Source organism: Thermobia domestica, chromosome 13 (assembly GCF_964235325.1).
Source record: "Thermobia domestica chromosome 13, izTheDome1.hap1.1, whole genome shotgun sequence".
Taxonomy (NCBI): Eukaryota; Metazoa; Arthropoda; class Insecta; order Zygentoma; family Lepismatidae; genus Thermobia; species Thermobia domestica.
Genome location: NC_137466.1, coordinates 74,143,584 through 74,168,166, shown reverse-complemented (window position 1 = coordinate 74,168,166; position 24,583 = coordinate 74,143,584). Strand labels below are relative to the sequence as shown.

At 37.1% G+C, this 24,583-nt stretch overlaps 1 protein-coding gene across 2 annotated transcripts in view; it reads right to left on the bottom strand.

Annotated features, from left to right (window-relative positions):
• The window catches only part of LOC145668244 (sodium/glucose cotransporter 4-like), a 255,030-nt gene extending 231,227 nt beyond the window's left edge, over nt 1-23,803 (bottom strand). For both annotated transcript variants that reach the window (XM_081735925.1, XM_081735926.1), the window contains exon 1: nt 23,512-23,803. In XM_081735925.1, the coding sequence (XP_081592051.1) occupies nt 23,512-23,598 (87 nt within the window). In that variant the 5' untranslated portion in view covers nt 23,599-23,803. The remainder of the gene's footprint in view (nt 1-23,511) is intronic.
• Nucleotides 23,804-24,583: the final 780 nt, after the last annotated feature.

Below are 24,583 nucleotides of genomic sequence, written 5' to 3'. Positions count from 1 at the left end.
GAATAACATATTTTTTAATCAATTTTATTTACAAAAATGAGTAAAATAATTAACACACCATTATTATTTCATTAGGGCCACCCAGGCCCTGCATATGCATTTAAGGGGTTACTAAATTAAATGAAATTTTAAAGACTTACAGATAACGCGAAAAATATTCTAAAGTTACTGATGAATGCACAAAAGAATGTTAAAGTAATACACAAATAACAAGACTTATTGATTGAATAGATCCGTAATAGCTTTCAACATAAGACCCCACAGGGCCTGAGAGGCCCTGCATATGCATACAAGGGTTAAGAACCTTATAGACGATGTCGGCCACAAGATTATTACAAACAGATACATTTTTTTCATCAAATTCAATACACTAAACTTAACAGCATAGATTTCATTTTAATATCTACAGAAGAAGGGAAAATTGTATGAAGAATAGCAGGAAAAAGTTTCATTTTGTAACCGGAGGAGAAAATTTCACATACTAATTAATGTCGCTTGTGAACAGAATGTTGTTTTGTATACACTGTGCGATTTTGTCACATTACAACCAGTGATGCGTCGGGTCACACGATAGCCAAACCCGGATAGACCCATGATTCTGTGTAACGCAGAGACGACGATATATACATATGGAAAGTATGAAAGACTGTTATTGTAATTTTAACAAACACGATTCTCTCTTCTCACTAAAATGTATATTTTTCTTTCTTTCTTTCTCTCTTGTCTGTATCTGCCAAAACAATACAGTGAAAAAAAAGCTAAGATCTATCAGAGTAAAATGACAGAAAATATACGCTACATGTTTCTCTCTCATGGATTCGTCAAAAACCGAAACAGCCTATAAAATTTTTGTGGGATATAAGAGATCCCACTGATCCCCAAAATAGTCTTTCGTTAAGTTCATTATTTTTAAGTCTGGAAAGAAGAATAAACATGAATTTATATTTGAAATAGTCGCCATGAAGCTTCAATTAAGAAATGGCACACCGGGAATGAAACACATAATATTCGAATTCTAATAATGGATAGATTATAACATTCACTGTAGATTAATCCACTGTAAAATTCTGCAGTAGTGCCGTAGAACTGACATTTCGGATCCAGACATAAGTCGTGACCCACGTGACCCGTATTAACACTGTTACAATTAATCACTGACAAAAATTCTGTCGTTATGCTATTGTTAAATTACAGGCTAGCGTGACAAGCTCTTTATATACATATAATCCACAGTGCATTTGAGTTGAATATATATCTTATGAACACAGCCACATACTGTCGGTTTCACCAATATTATCATTAAAACTAGCAAAGCTTGAAAGTAATATTTAAACTCGGTAGGAGCATTGATTGCTTTATTCAGCATGATGGGATACTTTATTTAGCTTTTGTTTTACTTAATTTTAGGCTTGTTTAAGGAGTACTGAAAATGGAAATTATTTTCTCTTAACCACTATTAAAATCAAAAGAAGTCATTTTCTCCAGTTCTCTTTAGCTGACAAGATTGAAATTCTGTATTTTCACAAGAAATTCAATCTATTCTGAATTCACAAGTATATTTGCTTTTAGTAACATTGAAAAAGTTCGTCATCTCGACTGCTTGCATAGCGTACACATTGATAAGTTGCACACTCATTGCTTCTCAATGCTCCTACAGATAATGATTGAAAAGACTAGTGGCAAGCTATGAAAAGTATTCAATAGACCTAACAGTGTTTCTTCCAGACCTGTTTTTGGGGGGCAATGCCCCCCACCCGGACCTCTGAGAGTGCTTCTTTCCCCGGAGCAGACCAAAACAATACGTTTATAATATAATAAATAGAATAGTATCACCAGTGCCCCCGAAATACTAAACGTGCCCTTCCGGAACATTATTTCTGAAAGAAACACTGAGACCTAATGTCCATGATGATGTATCTTACGAAAGGCTACGGCTGTCAGATGGTTATTAATTGAATGGTATATGAACTACCTCTATCGCACTTACTCATAACTTTCAGAAGTACACCAAATGCAACTCGACACCCTGAATTATAATATGCAGTGCAGCAATTAGTAAACGAGATTTTTTTTTCTCCGAAGTTACTTACGACACGGGAATTCTTTATAATGATGGAATTCTTGCATATGATCTTGGGAACATGCATAAAGGACCCCGCACAATCCTTGTGGAAATTGGATTTTCGTGGAATTTCTTTAAACCGTGATATGTTGTAGACATTGTGTTCCTGAGTAAAGTTTTCAATGGACACAACTACCAATCACTGACCGTTTGACCACTACAGGGCGACTTTTTTTTTTTTTTTTTTAACAGCTGTCTATAGTGATATTGTGGACTTCGGCGAAAATGACTGCAACCATGATATGTTGTAGATATCGTGATCCTGAGAAAAATTCTCAAAGGGCACAACCACAAATCACTAACCGTTTGGTCACTACTGGGGCACTTTTTTGAAAACAGCCGAGTATAGCTATGCTCTGGATTTCGGTGGAAATGAATGAAACTGTAATATGTTGTAGATATCGTGATCCTGAGAAAATCTGATAATTTATGGCTACCGAGTAACGGCAGGTCAGCTGGTAGAGAATTTGTTCGCATTCGGGAAGTTCGGTCCGGGCCAGCCATCCTATCTAGGATTTTCTAGGGCTTCCCTTTGTCCCGCAAGATGAACGGGATGTTATCTACATTTAAATGATGATGACCGCTACTCTCCCCATCTCTTTCCTGAGTTGTGGGATAAGATGAGGAGATCTAAACCTTTTCAGGGTTTCATACAACTCCACCAAAATCCCAGAATATCGTTACCTTCTGTTGTTTTCAAAAAAGTGGTCCTGTACTTGGCCAAACGGTCAATGATTAGTGGTTAGTGCCTGTTGAGACTTTTCCTCAGGATCACAATATCTACAACACATTACGGTTTCAAGCAATTCCACCGAAATCCAATTTTCATACGGATTGTACGGGGTCCTTTCCAGCTCGGCCGGTCACTAGTGTGGCACGGATGCTTATACAGATAGACTGGTGTTATGATACTAGTCACCATTTCAACAATGGAACAAAAAGAAATTTTGTACGTTTAGGGTGTTTATTGGGACACTTATCTTTCTCGTTGCCACGATTTTGAATAGCAGAAGAGATTCACTGCTGTAAGGCTTCTACAGAAGATGAGGATATCCAGGTCCAAGAAGGTATTTCAGAACAATTGAAATTATTGCCAAACATTTTCAGAGTAACATTTTGAATGGCTGAAATGCAAGTCTCAGGATAATATTAAGACCTCGTAGTGTCAACCTCTAAAATTAAATTCTTTTTACGTACTCACGAACCAATCTTGTGCCACAGTGGCTCAGTGGTAGTGCGTTTACCTCTGATGCATGGGGTCCTTGGTTCAATCCCAACTCGCGCAAAGTGAACTTTGTGGTGGAAAAACACCGTGTGGGAGGTTTCTCGGGGTTCTCCCCTTTCCTCTCACTCTTCATTCCACCATTTCATCCATTTCTCATCATCACCGTCTCCTTTAGTCTAGTTGGCATAACCGTGGAACTTAAAGATTTCATTTTTAATACATATACTGGTGTAACTTTCGACTTCTGTCGAAAAAATTTAAGACTATTTGGATTGGAGTTTCGTTCTTGTAGTACCGGTAATTTTGATTGTCAGAAACAAATTAAGGTAACCGGGCGTATTATAATTCTCTATACTATATTTATTTTATTAGCATACAGATTTTAATGCCATAGAATCATCACTTGCTACTGATGTTTCACAAGTATCTTTACAAGAAACTGAAAAATAGAACTTTGAATACTCAAAATGCTCCAAATTGTTATAAGCTGACTACTACAATCTATACATCTTCTACTCTTTTTGCACTTAAATGTTGATACAATGAACACTGCTTTAGTTACAAAGTCCACCACAAGTACGGACCATTACCTGTAAGATGAAAACATGACATGCTTTAATTTATTTTAAATGGCAAAATTATTTGTATAACTAAAATGTCATAGGTTCAATTAATAGCTCCCTGCTCAAGTACTATTGTCAATTTCTTTCTAATCATCCGTTTGACTTCTTGCTCAAACCTTGAGCTGATTTCAAGAGTTTAGCATTTCCCCCCTTCCATCTCCCGCTAATCTCTTGATCTATCCCATTCTGTAAACCGCCATGTCAACCAAACACGTGCTTCACAGCTTGTTCCTAATGATGGCAATAGAGCTATCTTGATACTGCCTTCATATGTATCCTGTCCACGGTATCTTTCCCATGATTTAATTATAGCTTGGGAAATAAAATTCCATATACTGTATGACTTTTCAGATAATGATTTTCAGACACGTAACTATGCTATTTATGGAAAGTTTTATAGAAATGTTCTGTCCGTTCGTTCGTCCGTCGACTGAATCTGAGCAAAAAAGCACGAAATAATAAGAAACGTTTTTTTTTTTTGTTTTTTTTTTTATTGATTAAACGTAGGAACAACAGGTACACAGCCGTAGAACGAAAACTGTAACCAGATAGCGAGAAACAATTTCCTGCAATCAATTTAGCATTTTAATAACAAGTTACACACTCACCCTTTTCTGTGTACTGAAACCGCAAATAATAGGAATTTACGACTACTTTCGGTTGCAATATTGATGTTCATACAGCAAAACCGGTAAGTGATAGCGATGAATGGCTTTCTAACAAAAATTCAGCATCAGGGTTGCCAACTCTGTGAAAAATAAAATTAGAGGTACCTATCTGCTCGTAATCCTCAAAACAGATTAAGAATAATTGTATTTTAAACGTTAGTCAGCCAATAAAATACCAGTTAGTTGGCAACCCTATACAGCGTCTCAAGAATAAGTTCCGTGCTGGCCTTTATCTCTCTATTCGACGATTTCCGGTTTCAACACCGGACGTCACAGTGAAAACCGTAATATATAGCGAGAAGCAGTCCCGCGCCGTAAGCATGCATTCGCTCTCCCACCTTACTCCTCTATTACGACCGAAAGAGGGGGAAATATACTACAGCTTCAACATTTCAACATTAAGAAAACATCACGCCATACAAGCCAAACTTCATGTAGTGCACACGTGACACTTATTTGCTAAATAAATAGTACGTCTATAGAACGCTGTGTGGCAAAATTGCCATAATGAAATATTTCATCAGAAAATAATTTACTTACGCGAATATATATATATATATATATATATATATATATATATATATATATATATATATATATAGATATAGATAGATAGATAGATAGATAGATAGATAAACCTCTTACAATCGAACCAACTACGATTTCTGTTCAGCAGATTATATAGGTAAGTATGCTTATCTATTCTTGCCATTAAGAGTTGGATAATATATTTGTAACGCCAACTTAAACAGAGACCGAGGTAGCTTCAGTCCAGTGACGACGCTAGAAGGGGTTAGGAGTGGGTGTCCCCCCAGTCTCCGCCTGCCTTGGTGTCCTGTAATGTAGGCCAAATAATATAAAACTATTATTTTCAGTATACAAAAAAAAAAAAAAAAAAAAAAAACTGCTGCTGCCCCCAAAAATTTCTGTGCTCCTCCGCTGCCACCCTCCACTTCCAGAAATTAAAACTGGGGTCAACACTCCTTCCGTCTTTTGATTTGAGCTCATTTATTACTCAAAACGATCCAAATTTCAGAGAGCCCAGTTTGAAGGATTTTCACAATTTATCATGTAGCAGAGACAAATGGCCTGGTAAATAATATTAAAAAAAAAAAAAAACAGTCCCCGCCGCATCCAATAAAGTAATGCCCACGTGGAGATCTTTCCTGAGAAAAATTTTCATCCATTTAACGATTTATTAAGACACTGGTAAGGAGCGTGGCGCTGTACGGGTCAGAGACGTGGACATTGAGAAAAGCTGAAATATCCACGCTGGAAGCATTTGAAATGTGGTGTTGGCGCACAATGCTGTGCATACCATGGACCGAAAAGAAAAGAAATGAAGACGTACTAAAGGAAGCTAGTGAAGGACGACAGATCATGAAGATAATAGGAAAAAGAAGAAACAGCATGCTTGGCCATCTTATTCGATAGTCCGATCGGATCACTATGCTGATAAAGGGAAAGGCAGAAGGAAAACTAGGAAGAGGAAGACCAAGGATAGAATATCTAGGTGCAGTTACGAAGAGGCCTTATCAAAGTATGAAACAGCTCTCCCAAGCGAGAGAAAAGTTTTAAAATTTTCATGTTGCCCACCAACCTATGGTTGAGGTGAACAAGAAGAATTGTTCTTGAATTGTACTAAGTTACGGTAATGACGACAATCTTTGGAAAATGGAAAGCATAATCTAGTAGCAACAGGAAATGAAAAGTAAGTGCTACAGTAGAAACCAGTTATATCGTTAATATTGGGGGACATGCTTTACACTCGCGTTATAAGCTACAGTGAAGTAATGAAATTTAATATTGTATGCTATTTAAATAGTTTTTACAATTTTATTAACATAACTTCATTTTTGGAAGGAACCATCCAGTTATAAACTTCACTATCATCCCGGGCTGGGGCTGTTTCTCCTTGCAGTCGAACATCACCTTCCACTGGCGTATTTAAGGGGGGATTTCGGGCCTAAAGCCCTCTCCCCCAAAATTTAATGAACTGTTTTAAAGTAAATGAACTATCTTGCAGAATTTTCATGTTTCTAGGAATAAAGTTAGCAAATCCCCCCCGAAACAAAATCGGAAATACACCACTGTCATCTTCCATCGAAGACAAAGACATGCAAATTTTCTCCACTTTTCATACTCTACTCTCAACTCAATTTTTAACCTCTCTTCTATTGGATTTTTTTTTTCTTAATGGTTTAAGCCATCGTTATTAATACTTCGACTGATAAACCCTGGTGAGCACAATCACAAGTAGAAAATTTAGAAACTACAGACAGACTGGTTTTCAGGGATAAAGTGACAATAAAGTTTTAAGACAGTACAACACATCTCGTTGCTAAATATATTAGGCTTGCTTTTAACAAAAAACAGCACACTTATAGTAAATATGATTTAAAAAGAATGTTTACTGTTTTAAAATTTATGTTTGTATATCACTTTCTGATCTTCATTATGAAGTTTTCACTATTTTTGTTTCTTGTCATATGAATAATTAGTTTTTGTAATTGATTTTTACAAGTGGTGTACAATGTCCAGTTATCAACACAAATTAAACAACGAAGCGGTAGAACATCAACTCTGGTCAGGGGAGTCTCTGATTCGTTTCCGACCATATGAGTTTGTAGTAGACAACATAAGTGTTCGTGGGTTTTCTCGAGATTCTTCCACTTACCTCTGGAGAGTGGATTCGCTGGTTCAATCCCCAGGCACTTAAGTTTGTGGTGGACAATATTGTGCCCATAGGTTTTCTCAGGGTGATCCATATAGTTAGTCCCAAGATATGGACAATCAAATATCGGTTTCCCATGTATTATATATATAACTGCTTCTTTCTAATAAGGAACCCAACTGTCCTTAAACGTCATATTGGTTGCATATTTTTCAGTTACTTTCAATATAGTCAAACTTCTTCACGTGGTGTACACATAACATTGCTACTTGCTTATATATAAATACAGACAATATGCAGTTTCTCTTGTCAATAGCAGTACAATTCCCTCCCCCCCCCCACACACACACACGCACACCCAAAAAGCTTTTATTCATTATCGGAATATAGGAAAATTCCAGTCACTGGCAGGAAGGAAATCAATATCGTATACAGCCTAGCTATAGAATGTCAATAAAACAAACATCACATTATATGGTAGAATGCAATACAAAGGTCATCCACGACATATGCTACACGCAATTTTAGAATTTACTTTCCAATATACACGACTCAGAGTTCAATTTTTGTTGGATACTATGAATTTGCAAGGAATAATTAATAGTTTTACATTATGTATTTTACTGTAGGCTAGTCGAGATGATAAAGCTGATAGATTTCAATTCATTTCTTTTTCGATTTCCGGTGGAAGTGCACAAAAAAAAAAAAAATGAAGTCCACAATTATTCCTTTCATTAATTATCCGTTTCCTTAAGCCTGAAATAGGGCTGCCATATGTCCATATTTTGTACGGACTGTTTGTATTTTTGGGTCCGTGTCCATATCGTACAAAGCATGAAATAGGAAAATCAAGCATGTATTTGACAGTTTTGGAGCTGCCCGAAAATTTAGTTGTGAATCGCTAAAATCCAACTGACAGTGAGTATAATCCAACTGATTTCAGAATCTAGTATTAAAAAGAAAAGAAATGAAATGAAATCTTTACGTCCCACGATTATGCCGGTGAGGCTAAAGGAGACGGTGATGATGAGTAATGAATGAAATGAAGAAAGTGGGAGGAAACGGGACAACCCCGAGAAAACCCACACACACGCACCACAAAGTTCACTTCGCGGGAGCTGGGATCGAACCCGTGACCACAAGCACCAAAGGTGAACGCTCTACCACTGAGCCACCGCGGCCCCTGAAAACAAATAAGTCCACATCTCTCTTATACCCTTCACAATATCGTATGTAATTTCAATTGGGTAGTATGTAATTTTATTTTCATAAGGCTGTGTAACTAAGAAACAAAATTTTCAGTAATAACGGAAACAATATTTCATTTCGGAAATTACAAGATCAATGTCATTTGTCAATTTCATTCTTGCTGTTGTCTTCTTTCGATAATTGAAAAGAAAATGTGGTTTAGTCACGCAAAGAGACATACATATATTTAAAGAAACAAATAATAAAAAGAAAAGAAAATTAGAGGAAGAATACGCTGCCACTGCACCAGAGGGCACTAGGAAGATAAAATGGGACATACTTTATACACGCAAATGACAATGTCATGTCACGAAAGCTCGCCTCTATAGAGAGGTTATATATGTTTATGTTAAAGTGGTTTTACATAAAACAGCTTAAGTAACCAGAAGATTATTCGCCGCAGAATGAAAAATATATCAATGGATCCTTTCCTAAGCCAGCCCAGTCAAACTGATTGTACTGTACCTATAACTACACGCACAGGTAGTACAGCGGCTCAGCGGTATAGAGCCTCACCTGTACCTGTGATACGTTCCAGATCCTTGGTTCGACTCCGGTTTATGAGTTTGCTGTGGTGGACAACGTCGTGTCTGTGGGTTTTCTCGGACTTGCTCCAGTTTCCTTCCACATTCTTATTCCACCAAATACTTCATAATTCGCTCTAATTACTCACCTGTCACTTTTCGCCTAAAGGGTATACAGACCGGTAGCCTGCCCAAAAATGTAGGGGGGGGGGGGCTGAAGTTACGGGAGGCCCGATCCAACCATATTATAGTTCATTTGCAAGCCTACCGTGAAGATTTTAGGGAGAACCAGCAAAAATTTAGGGGGGCCTCGACCCCAGCAGGATACGGGCCGGAGGGTATAAGCTTGAGACGATAATTATGTAGCAGTAACTCTTACATGTTTTGAAGTTTGGATATCAGAGTTACTCTCAGAGACTGATGTGATTTTGCCTTATAATACGGATATACAGTATATATGGTTTCTTACCGATTTTGCTCTGCAACATACGAACGAATACGTAGAGTTGCTCTGTAAGATTTCCATAGGTATGAATGCAAAGCATACTTTGGAAGTGAAAAAGAATCCAAAGTTAAACCGAATTAGAAGCTCTCAGCGTTCAAAGTTGTAGAATACAGCCTCTGTTACAAGTCCAGCCTGGCACCAAATATAGCGATCTTTAGTTTCTAGGTGATGGGCTACGTCCCCACTCAATTTCGTTCAGATCCAGCCAATAGTCAGCCTCTGTTATCAAGTCCAGCCTGGCACCAAATATAGCGATCTTTAGTTTCTAGGTGATGGGCTACGTCCCCACTCAATTTCGTTCAGATCCAGCCAATAGTCAGCCTCTGTTATCAAGTCCAGCCTAGCACCAAATATAGCGATCTTTAGTTTCTAGGTGATGGGCTACGTCCCCACTCAATTTCGTTCAAACCCAGCCAATAGTCAGCCTCTGTTATCAAGTCCAGCCTGGCACCAAATATAGCGATCTTTAGTTTCTAGGTGATGGGCTACGTCCCCACTCAATTTTGTTCAGATCCAGCCAATAGTCAACAAGAAATAAAGTACTACCTAAAGGCGAGCCGAGTGTGTCCCTTGCAGAACCCGGTCACGTAAATATAAGAATTTTTATTTCCTTTTGCTCATAAAATTGGTTGAGGTTCAGTCAGTAGTTACGGAGAAACAAAGCAACACATACAAGATGAGTGGTGCCTGTCTCTGGCCTAGTCTGGTCACCAATATAGCGATCTTTATTCCTTAGATAAACGATGGGTTACTCTCCCACCAAACTTCGTTTAGATTCGGCTACTAGTTACCGAGTAAAAGGCCGCGGTGGCTCACTTGGTAGAGCGTTCACTTCTGGGGGGTGGAGCCCCTGGTTCGATTTCCGCTCATGCATAGTGAACTATGTGTGGACTAACACTGCATGTGTGGGTTTTCTCGGAATTCTCGTTTCCTCCCACTTTCTTTATTCCACTATTTCACTCATTTATCATGACCGTCTCCTTCAGCCGAGCCGGCATAATAGTGGGACGTAAAACTGAAAGTTACCTAGAAATAAAGTACACATTCATATATCTGGAGTGAACTATAAGCTACAGTATGCTTACGCTGGGAGCTAAAACAAATCTACGAAGTTTTCAATTTACATCGATGTTACTTATTGCTAGTTGCCGAAGAGATATAATAACATACCATATGTCTTTGTGGTCAACTTGTGAGCAAAACAACACGAAATTAACATGTACGGAGGCCATTTAAATGCCCTACCATTCGCTGGTGTAGAGAGGATACTTTTCAGTTTAGCCTACTCACCATTTAAAACCTGGCATTTTCCAAGACACTAACTACTACTCTACCTGGCTTTTGCTGAATCACAAACAAATTGTAATTTTAACAAGTATAATTTTATGATTCTACAACTAGTTGCTTGATTAAAATTCCACATCGATTTTCAGCATCAAGGCTAAATGAGACATGGATCTGCATTTCAAGATTGAGTTCGAACCACCGCAATGCGTTCAAATTTCAAGCACAAGGGAATCGAACCCAGGACCCCGTGAAGAAAAGTCACGCTCTAGCTACTACACCAGATGTGAAGTCGGAAGGCCCTACCAGCTACCAGCTATCCTATTGGCACGAGCAAATTACCGTATTTCCTGTGGTAGTAACGAGTATGCACTATTAATAAGAAAATTAAGTATACTCGTTTAGTAAGATAACTGTCATAGGTTCGTTGAAGTATAGACTATTATTTTGGTTATTATCTTCACATTTGACACTGTTCACTTTGCCCTTGAATGTTTCCACACAAAACTGAATTTAGATGAGATGAGAATAGAGTTGTCAAGATTTGTAAAATCAGAACGGAGGACACTGACTAAAAAAACTTTTACCGAAACTTAAGTTTGCTTCCAGATTATATCAAACAGCACATTTTAAAGAAAAGGAAAAAAAAAATAATATAGAAATGAATACATTATTATAGTAAACTAATACAAAAAGTACAACTACAAAATGATGATGACACTACCAAGCAGCAATACTAATTATACTCCTATCAATGATTTGTCACTTAAAATCCTAGTATATATATTGTGGCACACAAAGAGGTTTTAGAATCATCATTACTGCTATAATTCATACAGATTTGAAGTTCAGCCTTCACATTTTCAACTCTAAATCTATTTTTAAAATCCGTCCAAAGTAATTTTATTCTTGATATTCTTTCACATTCTGAGCTCCTTCGTGGCTAAGCGGTTAGGGTACACGTCTTTGGCGTGGGAGACCCGGGTTCGATTCCCGGCGAGAGCTAATGTGGTTCGGATTCCACGTTAATCAGTAGGTCCACGTCTCATATAGCCTCGCTGCTGAACGGGATGTTAAAACTCAAAATCAACTCAACTCTTTCACATCCTGAATTACAATTCGAAATGGAGAAAATGTAAGATGTCACGAGTATGAAATTCTCCAAATTTGTACATTCGGTTCACCACAAACAGTACTGTAGTGTCCCGCGATCAAGTATTTGATAAAGTCATGGTACTAATAACTTATTTATCCTATCTCCATTCCAGCAATATTTTATGCAACTTGAAACTTTGTTGACCTGTTTTATTAATTAGTCTTTAAACTCGAAAAGGAGGACAAAAGCGCGTCCGGCTTCGGTACAAAGCCGGACATCAATTTTTATGTCCAAAAGCCGGACGTCTGGCAACCTTAGATGAGAATCGGTCCAAATAAAATCATAAAGAACTACAAAAAAAGGAAAATAAAATTTAAGAAAAAAAACAAGCACACAAAATAACCATTCCCATTCACACCCACGCCCCCCTTTCATCCACTCCCCAAATTGCAACTCTAATAAACTAACCCAGTAGTTCTCACCCGATGTGTCGTGTCACACTGATGCGTCATGTAGTCCCATAAGTTGTGTTGCGAAATTTTAGAATTTAAAAATCATGAAGAATTTAATAATAGTTAAAATCGAGACAGACTATACCAGTCAACATCTCCAGCGTCAGCAATAATGCTCAGTGCTACATAGGGTCATTGTAAAAACTAATAGGTTTTACTATTATAATAGATAGGCCTATTTTTATAATAATAATACCAAACAAATGTGTCGAGATGTGCTGGACGTTCAGTAAAATATGCGTCATCAGTAAAAAAAAAAAAAAAAAAAAAAAAAGGTTGGGAACCACTGAACTAATCAACCGAAAAAAGTCGACTGTTTTCCACAGAATCTATTCCAAACCATAACATCTTTCACATATTGCAACAGATTTTATTTACAATAACATTTATCGCCCAACAGACTGCTCTAGGATAGTCCATGCCGATAGCTGTTATTAAAGTTTCGGTTTCTGTAACGCAAACTTGTCTTTTTTTTTCTTCTTCTTCTTCTTCACGTACGAACTTAATATTATAGATTACAACAACGTAAGTTCTTTTTTATAACCCACCAATAATTTTTATTCAATTATACACTGTGTATCTGCAGAAGCATGTGCAATTTTCTCCTTTATTCAATCTTTTCGATGTCAGGTATTGTTTTCCATTACGTAATGATGATCCGTTATTATTAGTCTAGAAATAGTTATGTGCTTATTATTCGAAGAATGAAAGAGGAAGCTATTCAATTAGGGCGGTGTTTGTTAAGCCCTCAAGGTTAAAGAGTACGGTAAAGGACACCACGGGAGGGGGGGGGGGATAACAAAAGAGTTTTTAACGAGTTCGGAAGACTGAAAAAACTACACCTATCGCGTGTACGATACCACAATAACGGAACTTCTTTGGTAAATGACAAATGATTGCCTCCGCTCTGCAAAATTCGAATTGATAAAATGGATTTTGCTGTATTATTCCTTTGTTTCTTGATGAAACAAAGGCAAACTTCATTACAAAAACCTTTGTCAACTGCTGGTTCATGACCTTAAAAAAAATATTAAAAAGACCTAACATGGATAACTTACCATTTAAAACAGTAGCCGCAACTGTTCTTAACACTTTGCGAAATCAAAATACCGCTAATTTTACAGTAATTATGTGATATCTTCAAATAGATAAAAGATAATCGAAATGTGGAACAAGAGTGTCCCAGACAATATTATTTTGCATGAGATATCGTTATCATGAGTTACCTAGTAGCTTTCAATTATTTGCTTTCGATTTCCAGCCATTTAGAAAATCGGCATTTATTTTCGCGTTTCTAGATGGCTGCAAACTGAAAGCTACTAGGTAACTCGTGATAACGATATCTCATGCAAAATAATATTGTCTGGGAAACTCTTGTTCCACATTTTGATTATCTTTTATCTATTTAAAGATATCACATAATTACTGTAAAATTGGCGGTATTTTGATTTCGCCGTGATGGGGGGCCTCTTAACTGGAGTTCTCACAATTATGTTTCTTCATACTTTTACATGATCACAGCTCGCAACAGAATCAGCACAAACACTTTCCAGAGCTTCTTCCTGGCTATATGGTAAGAGTACGCGCTTTCGACGCGAGAAACCCGGGTTCGATTCCTGCTGGGAGCTCATGTGATTCAGATCCCACATTAAGCAGCATGTCCACGTCTCATATAGCATCCTCTGCTGAAAGAGGCGCTAAAAGTGAAATCCAAATCCAAGATACTTCCCAGTTTAAGAAAGAAATACGACGAGCATTATTATTATTATTTTTTTTATATAGTGGTTTTGCACTGAAATTCTTAGTTGAACCGACAGAATGGATGACTTCGAGAATCGAACAGTGGATATCTCGAAAAAGATACTCATTCCAACAACTTATTGCGTGATGATATTGCATTTACAATTACATTTATGAAAATGGGAACGAAGTAAGAAATTCTGAAATATGCAAATGGAAGGTTACTACACGGTTTTCCAACGAACCACGTCAGATTGAGTTACGAAATGGGTATTTTGAAGTCGCGACAAAATGCGATAACTGACATTTTGAGTGAAATATGCCGCAAAACGCGAGAAATTGCGAATTTTTAATAACGTCAATTTTAGCTGTTAAAATCTATATATATAAAAGAGAACGTACAATTCTTTGTCCGCTCATCACGCTAATACGGCTGAACCAATTTCTTTCATTTTTGGGGGGTTATTAGGATTTGGACCCTAGATGGTTTTTATCATATCACTTTAATTTTTAATTACCAGTGTCTTGAGATAATTGACCATTCAAGTGTCCATAACGTACAAATCCTTTGTTATTAGTTCATCATAGGTAAAAATAAACGTATTTATATGCAACCCGCATGACCGTGTCACTCGGCGGGTTAACATAAATGACAGGCGATATAGAGCGGAAAATAGCTTGAATCTTCTGTTTAAAATTTTTTAATTGATTTGCTTATTTTTACAGACACTTTTACAATATGCCAGCACCGGGATGACCGCAGCGAAGCGGGGCGGGTTAACATAAATGACAGGCGATATAATGTTAAGATTTACTGCAATCTTCTATGGTTTTTATCATATCACTTGAAAGCGAAAAAGTAAAAATTATCTAAGTAACAAAGTTTATTGCGTTCCGGGGTGACCGCAGCAAAGCGGGGTGAACGCTGCTAGTACAGAAATAAAAATTACATTTTTTCAAAGGGGAGAAAAAATTTAAACCTAAATAACTTGTGCCTGTCGGCAACATGGCTTCCAATAATGAATACTGACTATGAAAGGATTTATATATATATATATATATATATATATATATATATATATATATATATATATATATATATATATATATATATATATATATATATATATATATATACAACTTGGTAATCAATGATAGAAAGCAACAAATGAAAGAAGAAAATGTTGAAACATGCAACATGCTGCACTTTTCATGAGAATAATAATTTGCAGACGAGATATACTAGACGATACTGCACTAATGTATTGTATGTATATGATTTTATATATGTTTTCGGTGTATAGCTAATACAATGTGTGGTGTTTTGTGATGGCAATCGTGATGATACTGTGCTAATGTATTTTAAGTTTTTGAATTTGTAAAAGAAGAAGAAAGAAGTAATTTGTTGTTAGTAACTGCATAAAGAATAACTTCATTGTCCTAAGTAGCATTGATTTATTGCTTATTACTTATATTGGGCTTACATTAGAATTTGTTTAATGTATATTAGAGTTTGTAAAATAATTTACTTAGCGACAAAATGAGAAATTCTATATCTCAAAATGCGACAAAATACGAAATTTTTAACTTCAAATGCGAAATATTTTATTTCAAATTGCGAAAAATTCCTGCCCCTATAACACTAAAACTGTCTTTGAGAATCTTTGAAACGTTTCAGTTTAACGTCCCATGATTATGCTCTTCAGGCTAAGGGAGACGGATGATTAAGACAAGTGAATAATGATGGAAGAATTGGTGGAATGTGAATGTGGAAGAAAATGGGAGTACTCTAAAAAAAATACACGGACACAGTATTATCCATTACAAACTTACTTGGCCCCATCCCCATCGGGCCGAGAATCGAACCAGAGGCAAGCGCTCTACCACAGCCACCGTGCCCGCTTCAGATCTAAGTCTTGGTTGCTTACAAGACTCGTCTCTTTTTCATTTTTTTGTTTCGTCTGGAATTTTAAAGAACACTTTTCGTCTCGTTTTCGAGGCAAGACGAGAACTTCGCCTCATGGAGAATAGTACTCTTCACTACCTTTAAGTTCAACACTAAATTTCAAAAAGTGGGTAACAGCGGACGAAGTGTAGCAAACACCTGAAGTTTATATCAATAATAAACGTACGTTTGGAATGTGGAATAGCACTGTATTAGGACACCGGTTCAGAACCGGTGTACCGCTGAATCCCATAGGGTGTCACATAATTTTATAATTTAAAAATCATGAAGCATTCATAACCGCAGCAAAAAAAAAAAAAAAAAAAAAAAAAAACTTCAACATGAGCACATAAGTTTATTGTGAAACTACGTCTAACAGAGCAGGGAATCAACATAACGTCTAAGTGGCACGAATGACGCCAGGAGAAACTTTAGCAATCTCCCCTTCACACTTATTTTGGAGCAAAAGACTTTGTCGTTTCACAATAAACTTATATGCTCATGTTGCAGGTTTTTTGCTGCGAACTGTACCAGTCAACGTGTTCAGTGGCACCAACAGTGCTCAGCACTACACAGAGTCGCTACTTCATAGAAACTTTATAAGCTTACACTATTATAATTTGAACTATTGTTAATTAAAAAAATAAAAAAAAAATCAAACGTGTCGTGATGTTGCGGCCGTTCAGAAAAGGTTGGAAACCACTGTATTTGCGTAAAATGAAGGGAAAAACCCTGCAAAGGTGAGACCTATACCTAACGAATAATCTCACTGAACTGAAAAGGACAAGATTGATCGATAATCCTTATGTGCAGTTTTCGAGAAAATCAAAACAAATTATCATGGCACTAAAAAGACTAACAATAACATTGAAAACAAGCCACGTATTAACGTGAAACTGATACTAAAACTGGGGTGCACCTAGATGGGGGTCCCCCGGGTACGAATACAAAAACTTGTCCCTTCACAATAAAACTATATTTGTTTAGCAGATGAAGCGATTGATGTAGCCTAAAGCTTTTGATCTTACACTTTCATTGGTACTCTTTCTTTCCTCATAAACAGTGGTAGATCTGGCCCGTAGGGATCTACCACTGGACTCGAAACTCGAAGATAATTCGAGTCGAGTCAAAGGTAATTTTCTCGAGTCGAGTTTGATAAATGGCTCGCTCATTCAGCTTGTTTAAACTCGTTTTGAAATCATTGCCTGATTAGACTAGAAAGCGAAAGTCATGAGAAATGTAAGCAGTAATGTGGACTATTTTTAGTGTTGCTCACGAGATGATACTTTTAGTGTTGCTCGCATCTCGTCTCGTCCCAATTAACGAGGCGACAATGGATTTTTTTTTTTTTTTTAAGTAACGAGACAGCCTCAAATGTCACGAGCACAAATACCTGGGTACAAGTAGATAGTTCTTATCATCAAGACTGAGACCTGCATGGCCGAGCCCAAGCAGAAGCCCAACCCGGGTACTGATGTCAACCGGCTCAGCTCGGTTCAACTGGGCGAACAGCTCGAGCCGGCTCGGTTAGGATGAGCCACTGACTAGTTTCAGGTGAGCCATCGGCTCGAGCCAACTCGGTTGGCTGAGCTGTTGGCAGTGGCATAACTTAGATTTTTTCTGGGGGCAAGCATTGATAAGCGTATTTGTCCCCCCTAGAAAATGTTTCTTGGGCCCCTCTTTCCACCTTTTCTTACTCTTTATGCCCCCCGGAGTCTAAGGCTCTCCCGCACGTCAAGGTCTGCGGGGCCATTAATTATGCCCATGGGCCCGTTCCATACATGACAAATAAATTAAGGAGACAATATTGACAAATCGCAAAGCCACACGAATAAATATGATCTCTAGGGCCCCTAATAGTAGACGTTTTTTACTGAAATAGGCCCACGACTCATTTTTTTATTTACCTTTCGTGTTGTTTTGTTTACTTAATGTAGTGAACCTGTTTGATGCTTCATTTATAATTTCATGTTCGTATCGTATATGGAGTAACAAAATTTTGTCTTAAAGTGGGCCCCCTTCGAACGGCGGGGAGCTTCCCTGCCCACCACAAGTTACGGCCCTGGCTGTTGGCTCGGTTCGATAGTGAATGAGCTGTAAGCCAAACCGATTGAGCCGTTTACAACCTTAAACCAGGGCTGAACAGTTTTGAACATGTTTGCCCGGCGCCCTGTAACTTTTAACAATTTTTGAATCAAGCCCGAATACTTGCTCCTCTGGAACTTAGACCCAGAACCTCGTGATTTTTTTTTATGTTCTTGCCTCGTAGATTTCACGACTACAGAGGTCAGCAGTCAACTAATTTTTAGTATTCACATATAAACCATCTGTCTTTCATGTTATGGTGTTATAATAATAATAATAATTTGTAGTAGTAATAGTATCATTGATAATAATTACCGGTATATTGTCTGTGTAGGATACTTGAAGAAAGTACTTGGAACTATACACACCATTTGGTTCGATTTCGCTCGTTTTGGCTCGACTCGACTCGAAACTCGAGTCAAATTCGAATCGAGTTGGAGGAAATTTTTCGAGCTGAGTTTCCCGAGTCGAGCTCAAAGAGGTCTGTTTCGAGTTGAGTCGAGCCTCAATGAAAACTCGTTCGTGCCCATCCCTAGTAGCCCGGGGCCGGAGGGCCTAGGTCCGCCACTTTTTTAAGCGACAAAAATAATTTAAACTATTATTATACATTTATCAAGTTTGTGATCATAGTATATCATGAGTTCTGGTTGGTCTCCTAGATTTTACCTTCTAGATCCGCCACTGGTTACAAAACAATCTAGCTCTATCATTTTTGCTGAGAATATAGGTGACAATACTTAACAATCAACTTACTTATAGTTTTTTTTTTTTTTTTCAGATGGACAACAAAAGTTCAATACTACTTACAGGTAGTGTCTTGTAGTATTGGAGCTTCCCTCCAAACTATGAACCCCTCCCAGGAAAACATTCTGGGGGCACGCCTCTACTAAAATATACCTTAATGAAGTATTTCATTGTGACAATACACACTATGATCACTTATGTATAATAATCTAAAACTATCCCTAACTATTAAGATTTAATTAAAATAATCTTCAGAGATGTATGCATTTCTTGTGAATTTCACCAACTAGAGATAGATTAATGGGCCTGTAGTACAGTGGGAAGGGAAAGTATTGTTAACTTAGAATGCAATTTAAATCCCAATATTATAAAGTCTATATCGCAAGTACTCTCACTCTTGGTGTCACAAAACTGGAAGTAGACCTGCGAGAGTCTCAGAATTGGGGAAGAAGATGAGGGGAGTGATGGAAACACTGTAACGTAACTGTGCGTAATATGTATTTTCGTTGAAATGTTTCTGAATGTTGTGGGAAGGAATAGTTAACCTTAGTTGTAAAAAGGACTCTTTTCAGCTGTCCGTCCAGCAAGTATCCGTCCCTGGATAATAGCATAGGGTATGATATCGTAAAAATACAAGTAAAGACGGGAAAGTGAGGGCGAACAGGAGCAAAAAGAAGAAAATTCGCTTCGCATTGGAATTCATCAACCTATTTGAACTTCATAATTATTAAACTTCGAAAGATTAGGGGAAAGCACTAACCATTAGTCCACCCATTAATTACATATTTATGAAACACTGTAATTAATTTGCAATTAATTAGGGATGTCTCAGGGAATTTTTACAAAATATTTTTCTGTATACGGGAATATGGGACATTGTCGGTATATATATATATATATATATATATATTTGCTGCGTTAAAACAGGGGGTCCAGAGGGGCTAAAAAGTGATATTTAGACCAAAAGAGTTATATTTAGACCAAAAAATCCCTTTTTCGGGATTTTCCCGCCTTAGATACATGACGGAGACACGTGAATCGTACCGTCTGAAAGGGAGTTCTATTCTGAAGAGAAATGATGGGCGAAACATGACCCTAGGGTAATTAGAGATGTGTCAAGGAATTTTTATCAAAATATACTTCTGTATAGGGGAATATTGGACGTTTTCGGTATTTTTTTCTTTTTTCTTTTTTTTTTGCGGGCTTATTATTGCACCTAGAAGATTGAAATTGTGCACAAATATTCAGTTCACCGAGTAGTATTTAACAGATTTTTTTTTCAGAATTCTGCATTAAAACAAGGGGTTCCAGAGGCCTAAAAGTTGAAAAAAGGGATATTTAGACCAAAAAATCCCCTTTTTCGGGATTTTCCCACCTTAGATACATGATGAAGACATGTGAATGGTACCGCCTGAAAGACAGTTCTATCCTGAAGAGAATGATTGGCGGATTATAGTCCTAGGGTAAATAGAGATGTCTCAGGAAATGTTTGAGATCATGGTGTTTTGTGGTAATTTGAGGCATTGTGGGGATTCTTGATAAAATTTCTCCCGCCCTTAGTATTCAAGATAGAAATTTGAAATTTGGCACACACATTCAGTATACCAAGTACTCGGATTTTTTTGAGATCTCTACGTTCTTACAGGGCCGTTCCAGAGGGGCCCAAAGTATGAAAAAAGTTTCCCCCCGAAATTTTCCCTTTGACATCACTTTCCCCTCTCCTGGTACATGGTATGAGCATGGAAGTGGTACCATTTGAAAGCCAGCTCCATTCTGAAGAGAATTAGGTATGAACCATGATCTTAGTTGAGTTGAGTTGAATTTCAGTTTAGCGCCCCTTTCAGCAGCGAGGCTATATGAGACGTGGACCTACTGATTAACTTGGAATCCGAACCACATGAGCTCCCGCCGGGAATCGAACCCGGATCTCCCGTGTCAAAGGCGCGTATGCTAACCGCTTAGCCAGGGAGGAGCTCACCATGATCCTAGGATGAATAGTGACGGTGCAGTAGCTGCTTGACTGAAAGTCTAAAAAATACCCCAAAAACCCCGGATGCTGAAAGGGTTTTATACCACTGCAAAGAAACACCCCACACACATTATATATATATATGGTGTTTCAAAACAGCACCGACAAGGTTAGCGATGCATTTCCTGACACCAAGATAAGACAAAATGTATAGACCAACCTGGGTGCACAAATGTATCCTTTCAGAGTTATAGGCTGCCGAAAACATGAAGAAATGAAATTTAAAGGGTCATAGCTCCAAAACCATGGGACCTACCGTAGGCCTGTCAAGACTATTTAGAAATTAGTACGGTATGTGCCCTACCCAAATATCCATGTTCCAGAATCCTGAGGCACTTCCGCAACAACTTTTATGGAGGTAGTTCGTGAGTACATTAAATTATATGCTCGTAGCGAAATTGCTTCTATAAAAGTTGTTGCATGAATATCTTAGGATTCTGAAACATGGATATTTGGATAGGGCCCATGCTAGTTCCTAAGTGAAGTCTTGACCCGACTATGGTAGCTCTCATAGTTTTGGAGCTATGGACCTTTAAAGTTATTTTTTTCATATTTTCGGCAGCCTATAACTACGAAAGGGAGCTATTTGTGCACCCATGTTGGTCTATACTTTTCGTCTTACCTTGGTGCCAGGAATCACCTCCAATACGTTGCCGTTGTTTTGAAACACCCTGTATGTACTAACATGGGGAAGAAATATAAATACTAACCGTATATATTACAAGGGGTCCTTCACATATTCTGCAGACTCTAAAGGGTGCCGCAGTGTGAAAAGAGTTGGGAAAGATTACCCTATGCCAGTGATCGCCAAACCGTCGTTCGCGAGATACTAGTAGCTCGCGGGGACATTGTCGGTAGATCGCGTTAACGCTCCAGTTGGCTAACGTTGAAATGTAAGTTTATAGACAATAAACAAGTTTAAGATTTTTTTTTTTTTTAATGATAGTTCTTTTGGTTGGTAACTCTCAGCAGGTTTTAAAAACGGTACGGTCAGCACAGCAGAAGCTTCATAACTAGGGCACCATAAAGCATAAAAAAAAAAAAAAACAACAACAACAGTAAAAGCATAATGAAATTTTCCATCTATGGTAGGTACATGTGATTTTGACCATTTTATATATCCGAATTTGCAAATCTTATAAGTATAATTTACAAAAATTAAGCATAAAGCATAATGCTTAATGCTTTTTATTCCAGAACGTTGTGTATGTATACAACAAAGAAATATATGTTATAATAATATAGTTTGCACGAAAGATAAAATTATCAACAAAGGTTGTTATCAATGCCACAAAGAATGGAAATCAACTGAAAATTGCCTTTACATCTAACAATGGAAAGTTCGAATCCCTCCTCTTTCCGCACCTTGATGCAATTTTGTATCACCGTATATTGATGTAATTTTGGTGGGGAAAATTAATATTTCGAATAAGTTTTTAATACTTGTGTAATAAAAACGAATATATTAAAGCAAAAATTGGCAGAAATTAAGTATAATTTAAGGCACAACATTTTAAGGTATAATAATAATAATAATAAAAAAGCATAATAGAGCACAATGTATGGAAAAATAAATCACAATATACAGCTGTATAAAGTTAGTTGCCCTATTCATAACTTTGGCGACCACTGTACTATATGAAAGATCTTGGAAACATATCAGTTTATTTATATAAATAATAGGTTTTGTAGGTAGTATCTGGCCTAATTTCTACATTTTTTATGTTCTTCAATATTTTTAAAAAGTTAATCACTAAATTAAAAAAAAAAAAAAGCTAGCGAAAAGTCTTAAAATAGTACAGTACATGCAAAACGAAGAAACCAAATATTACATAAAAATAAACTAAAATCAAAAAATATACATATAGTCGTACGTTGAACCCATGAACAGTTACCACAACTCCTGAATAGCGTGTTTACACTTTAGAAAGGACATTTCCCTCTCTGTCCCCAGGCCTATGATTTAAAACACACAATATTCCTGACTCAACTTCCCATTATATATGTCCTATATATGGTGTGTTATCTTTGGAGTGAGAGACCCGGGTTCGATTCCCGGCGGGAGTTTATGTGGTTCGGATTCCACGTTTTACGCTGTCGGTCCACATCTCATATAGCCTCACTGCTGAAAGGAACGCTAAACTAAAAATCAAATCAAATATCTTTTTATCTTTCTATTGCTGTGTTCCCGGTACCGGCAACCAGGAATATAAACATGCATTATTACACGAGCGAGGATGAAAAGCCGAACAGTTACGTTACAGTATTTTTTTTTTTTTTTAATTTCTAGAAGTCTCATGTTATCATACGGCCGGCTTTTATGAAGCATGAAAAAAGAAAAAAATGTTAACGCATGCAAACTATACAAGAAACTGTCACACAGCATAATTAACACACGTGAACACACTTTCTGATGCATAAGAAATGAAATCAAGTCGCTATAGAAGACACTAAAATTAGAATCAAAATAATATTATTTTTACTTACGTAAATGCTGACCCCGAGAACAACTATAAAATATATAACAATTGCTACATAATCATATTCGTCCAGGTAGTTCATCGACTGAGTCATATTTACGAACTATCAAAAATGCAGGTGCTAGTAATGTTCTTCGTTTACAAAAATAAATTTGGATGAATACGTATTTTTTTTAATGCAACGTTATATACGAATGCACACACACTATGCACACTCGGTAACGACTGTGAACGCTTGCAGCTCGTTCGTCGCACCTCTATTGAGCTGTCTACTGACTGAGGAACTGGAGTGCTGCACCCCAGAACATCCAGAAATCTCCATTCCTTCTTGCAACACACGTGACACAGTCTGACCAATCGCTGCAATGCAAAGTCATGTGGTTTGACAGAAAACCTCATGAATGAAGAAAAAATAGCGTTGCATGCTCATATACGTATTACGTCTACTCATGCAGATTTTTTTTTTTTTTTAACTATATGCGCTAAAATACGGAAAAAAATATACGTTACCTAATCACCATACCAAATGTTTAAATATGGAAGTAAATAATCAATATTTATTTTAGAATTTTAAGTCTCATCTTAATGGTCATTAGACTAAAGGAAAATGAAATCTGTAAATTTTGTGTCCACAGTTATGCCGCTAGGCGAAAGGAGACTTAATCATTTAAAAAATGAATGAAATAGTGGAATAAAGAAAGTGAGATTAAATTGGAGAAACCCGAGAAAACCCACGCATACTCACTTGAAGCGAGATGGGATCGAACCAAGGATCCCATGCAACAGAGGTGAACACTACCACTGAACCACCTCGAGCCCATTAGACTAAAGGAGATGATAATGAACAATATATAACATCCATGACTTAAGTGGGATTTGAACCCGAGACATACAGATCTTGCAATTCACAGATTAATTTCAATAAATGCAAATACCCATACACGCGTATCTAGTACGATGAAAATGAAACAGGAGCAGTAGCAACTAAGTAATGTTTTTTTTTTTTAATTTATTTATATCAATATATCATTTTTTGTTAAGTACCATTTTATGTTTTTATATTTAGTACATCAGTGCAG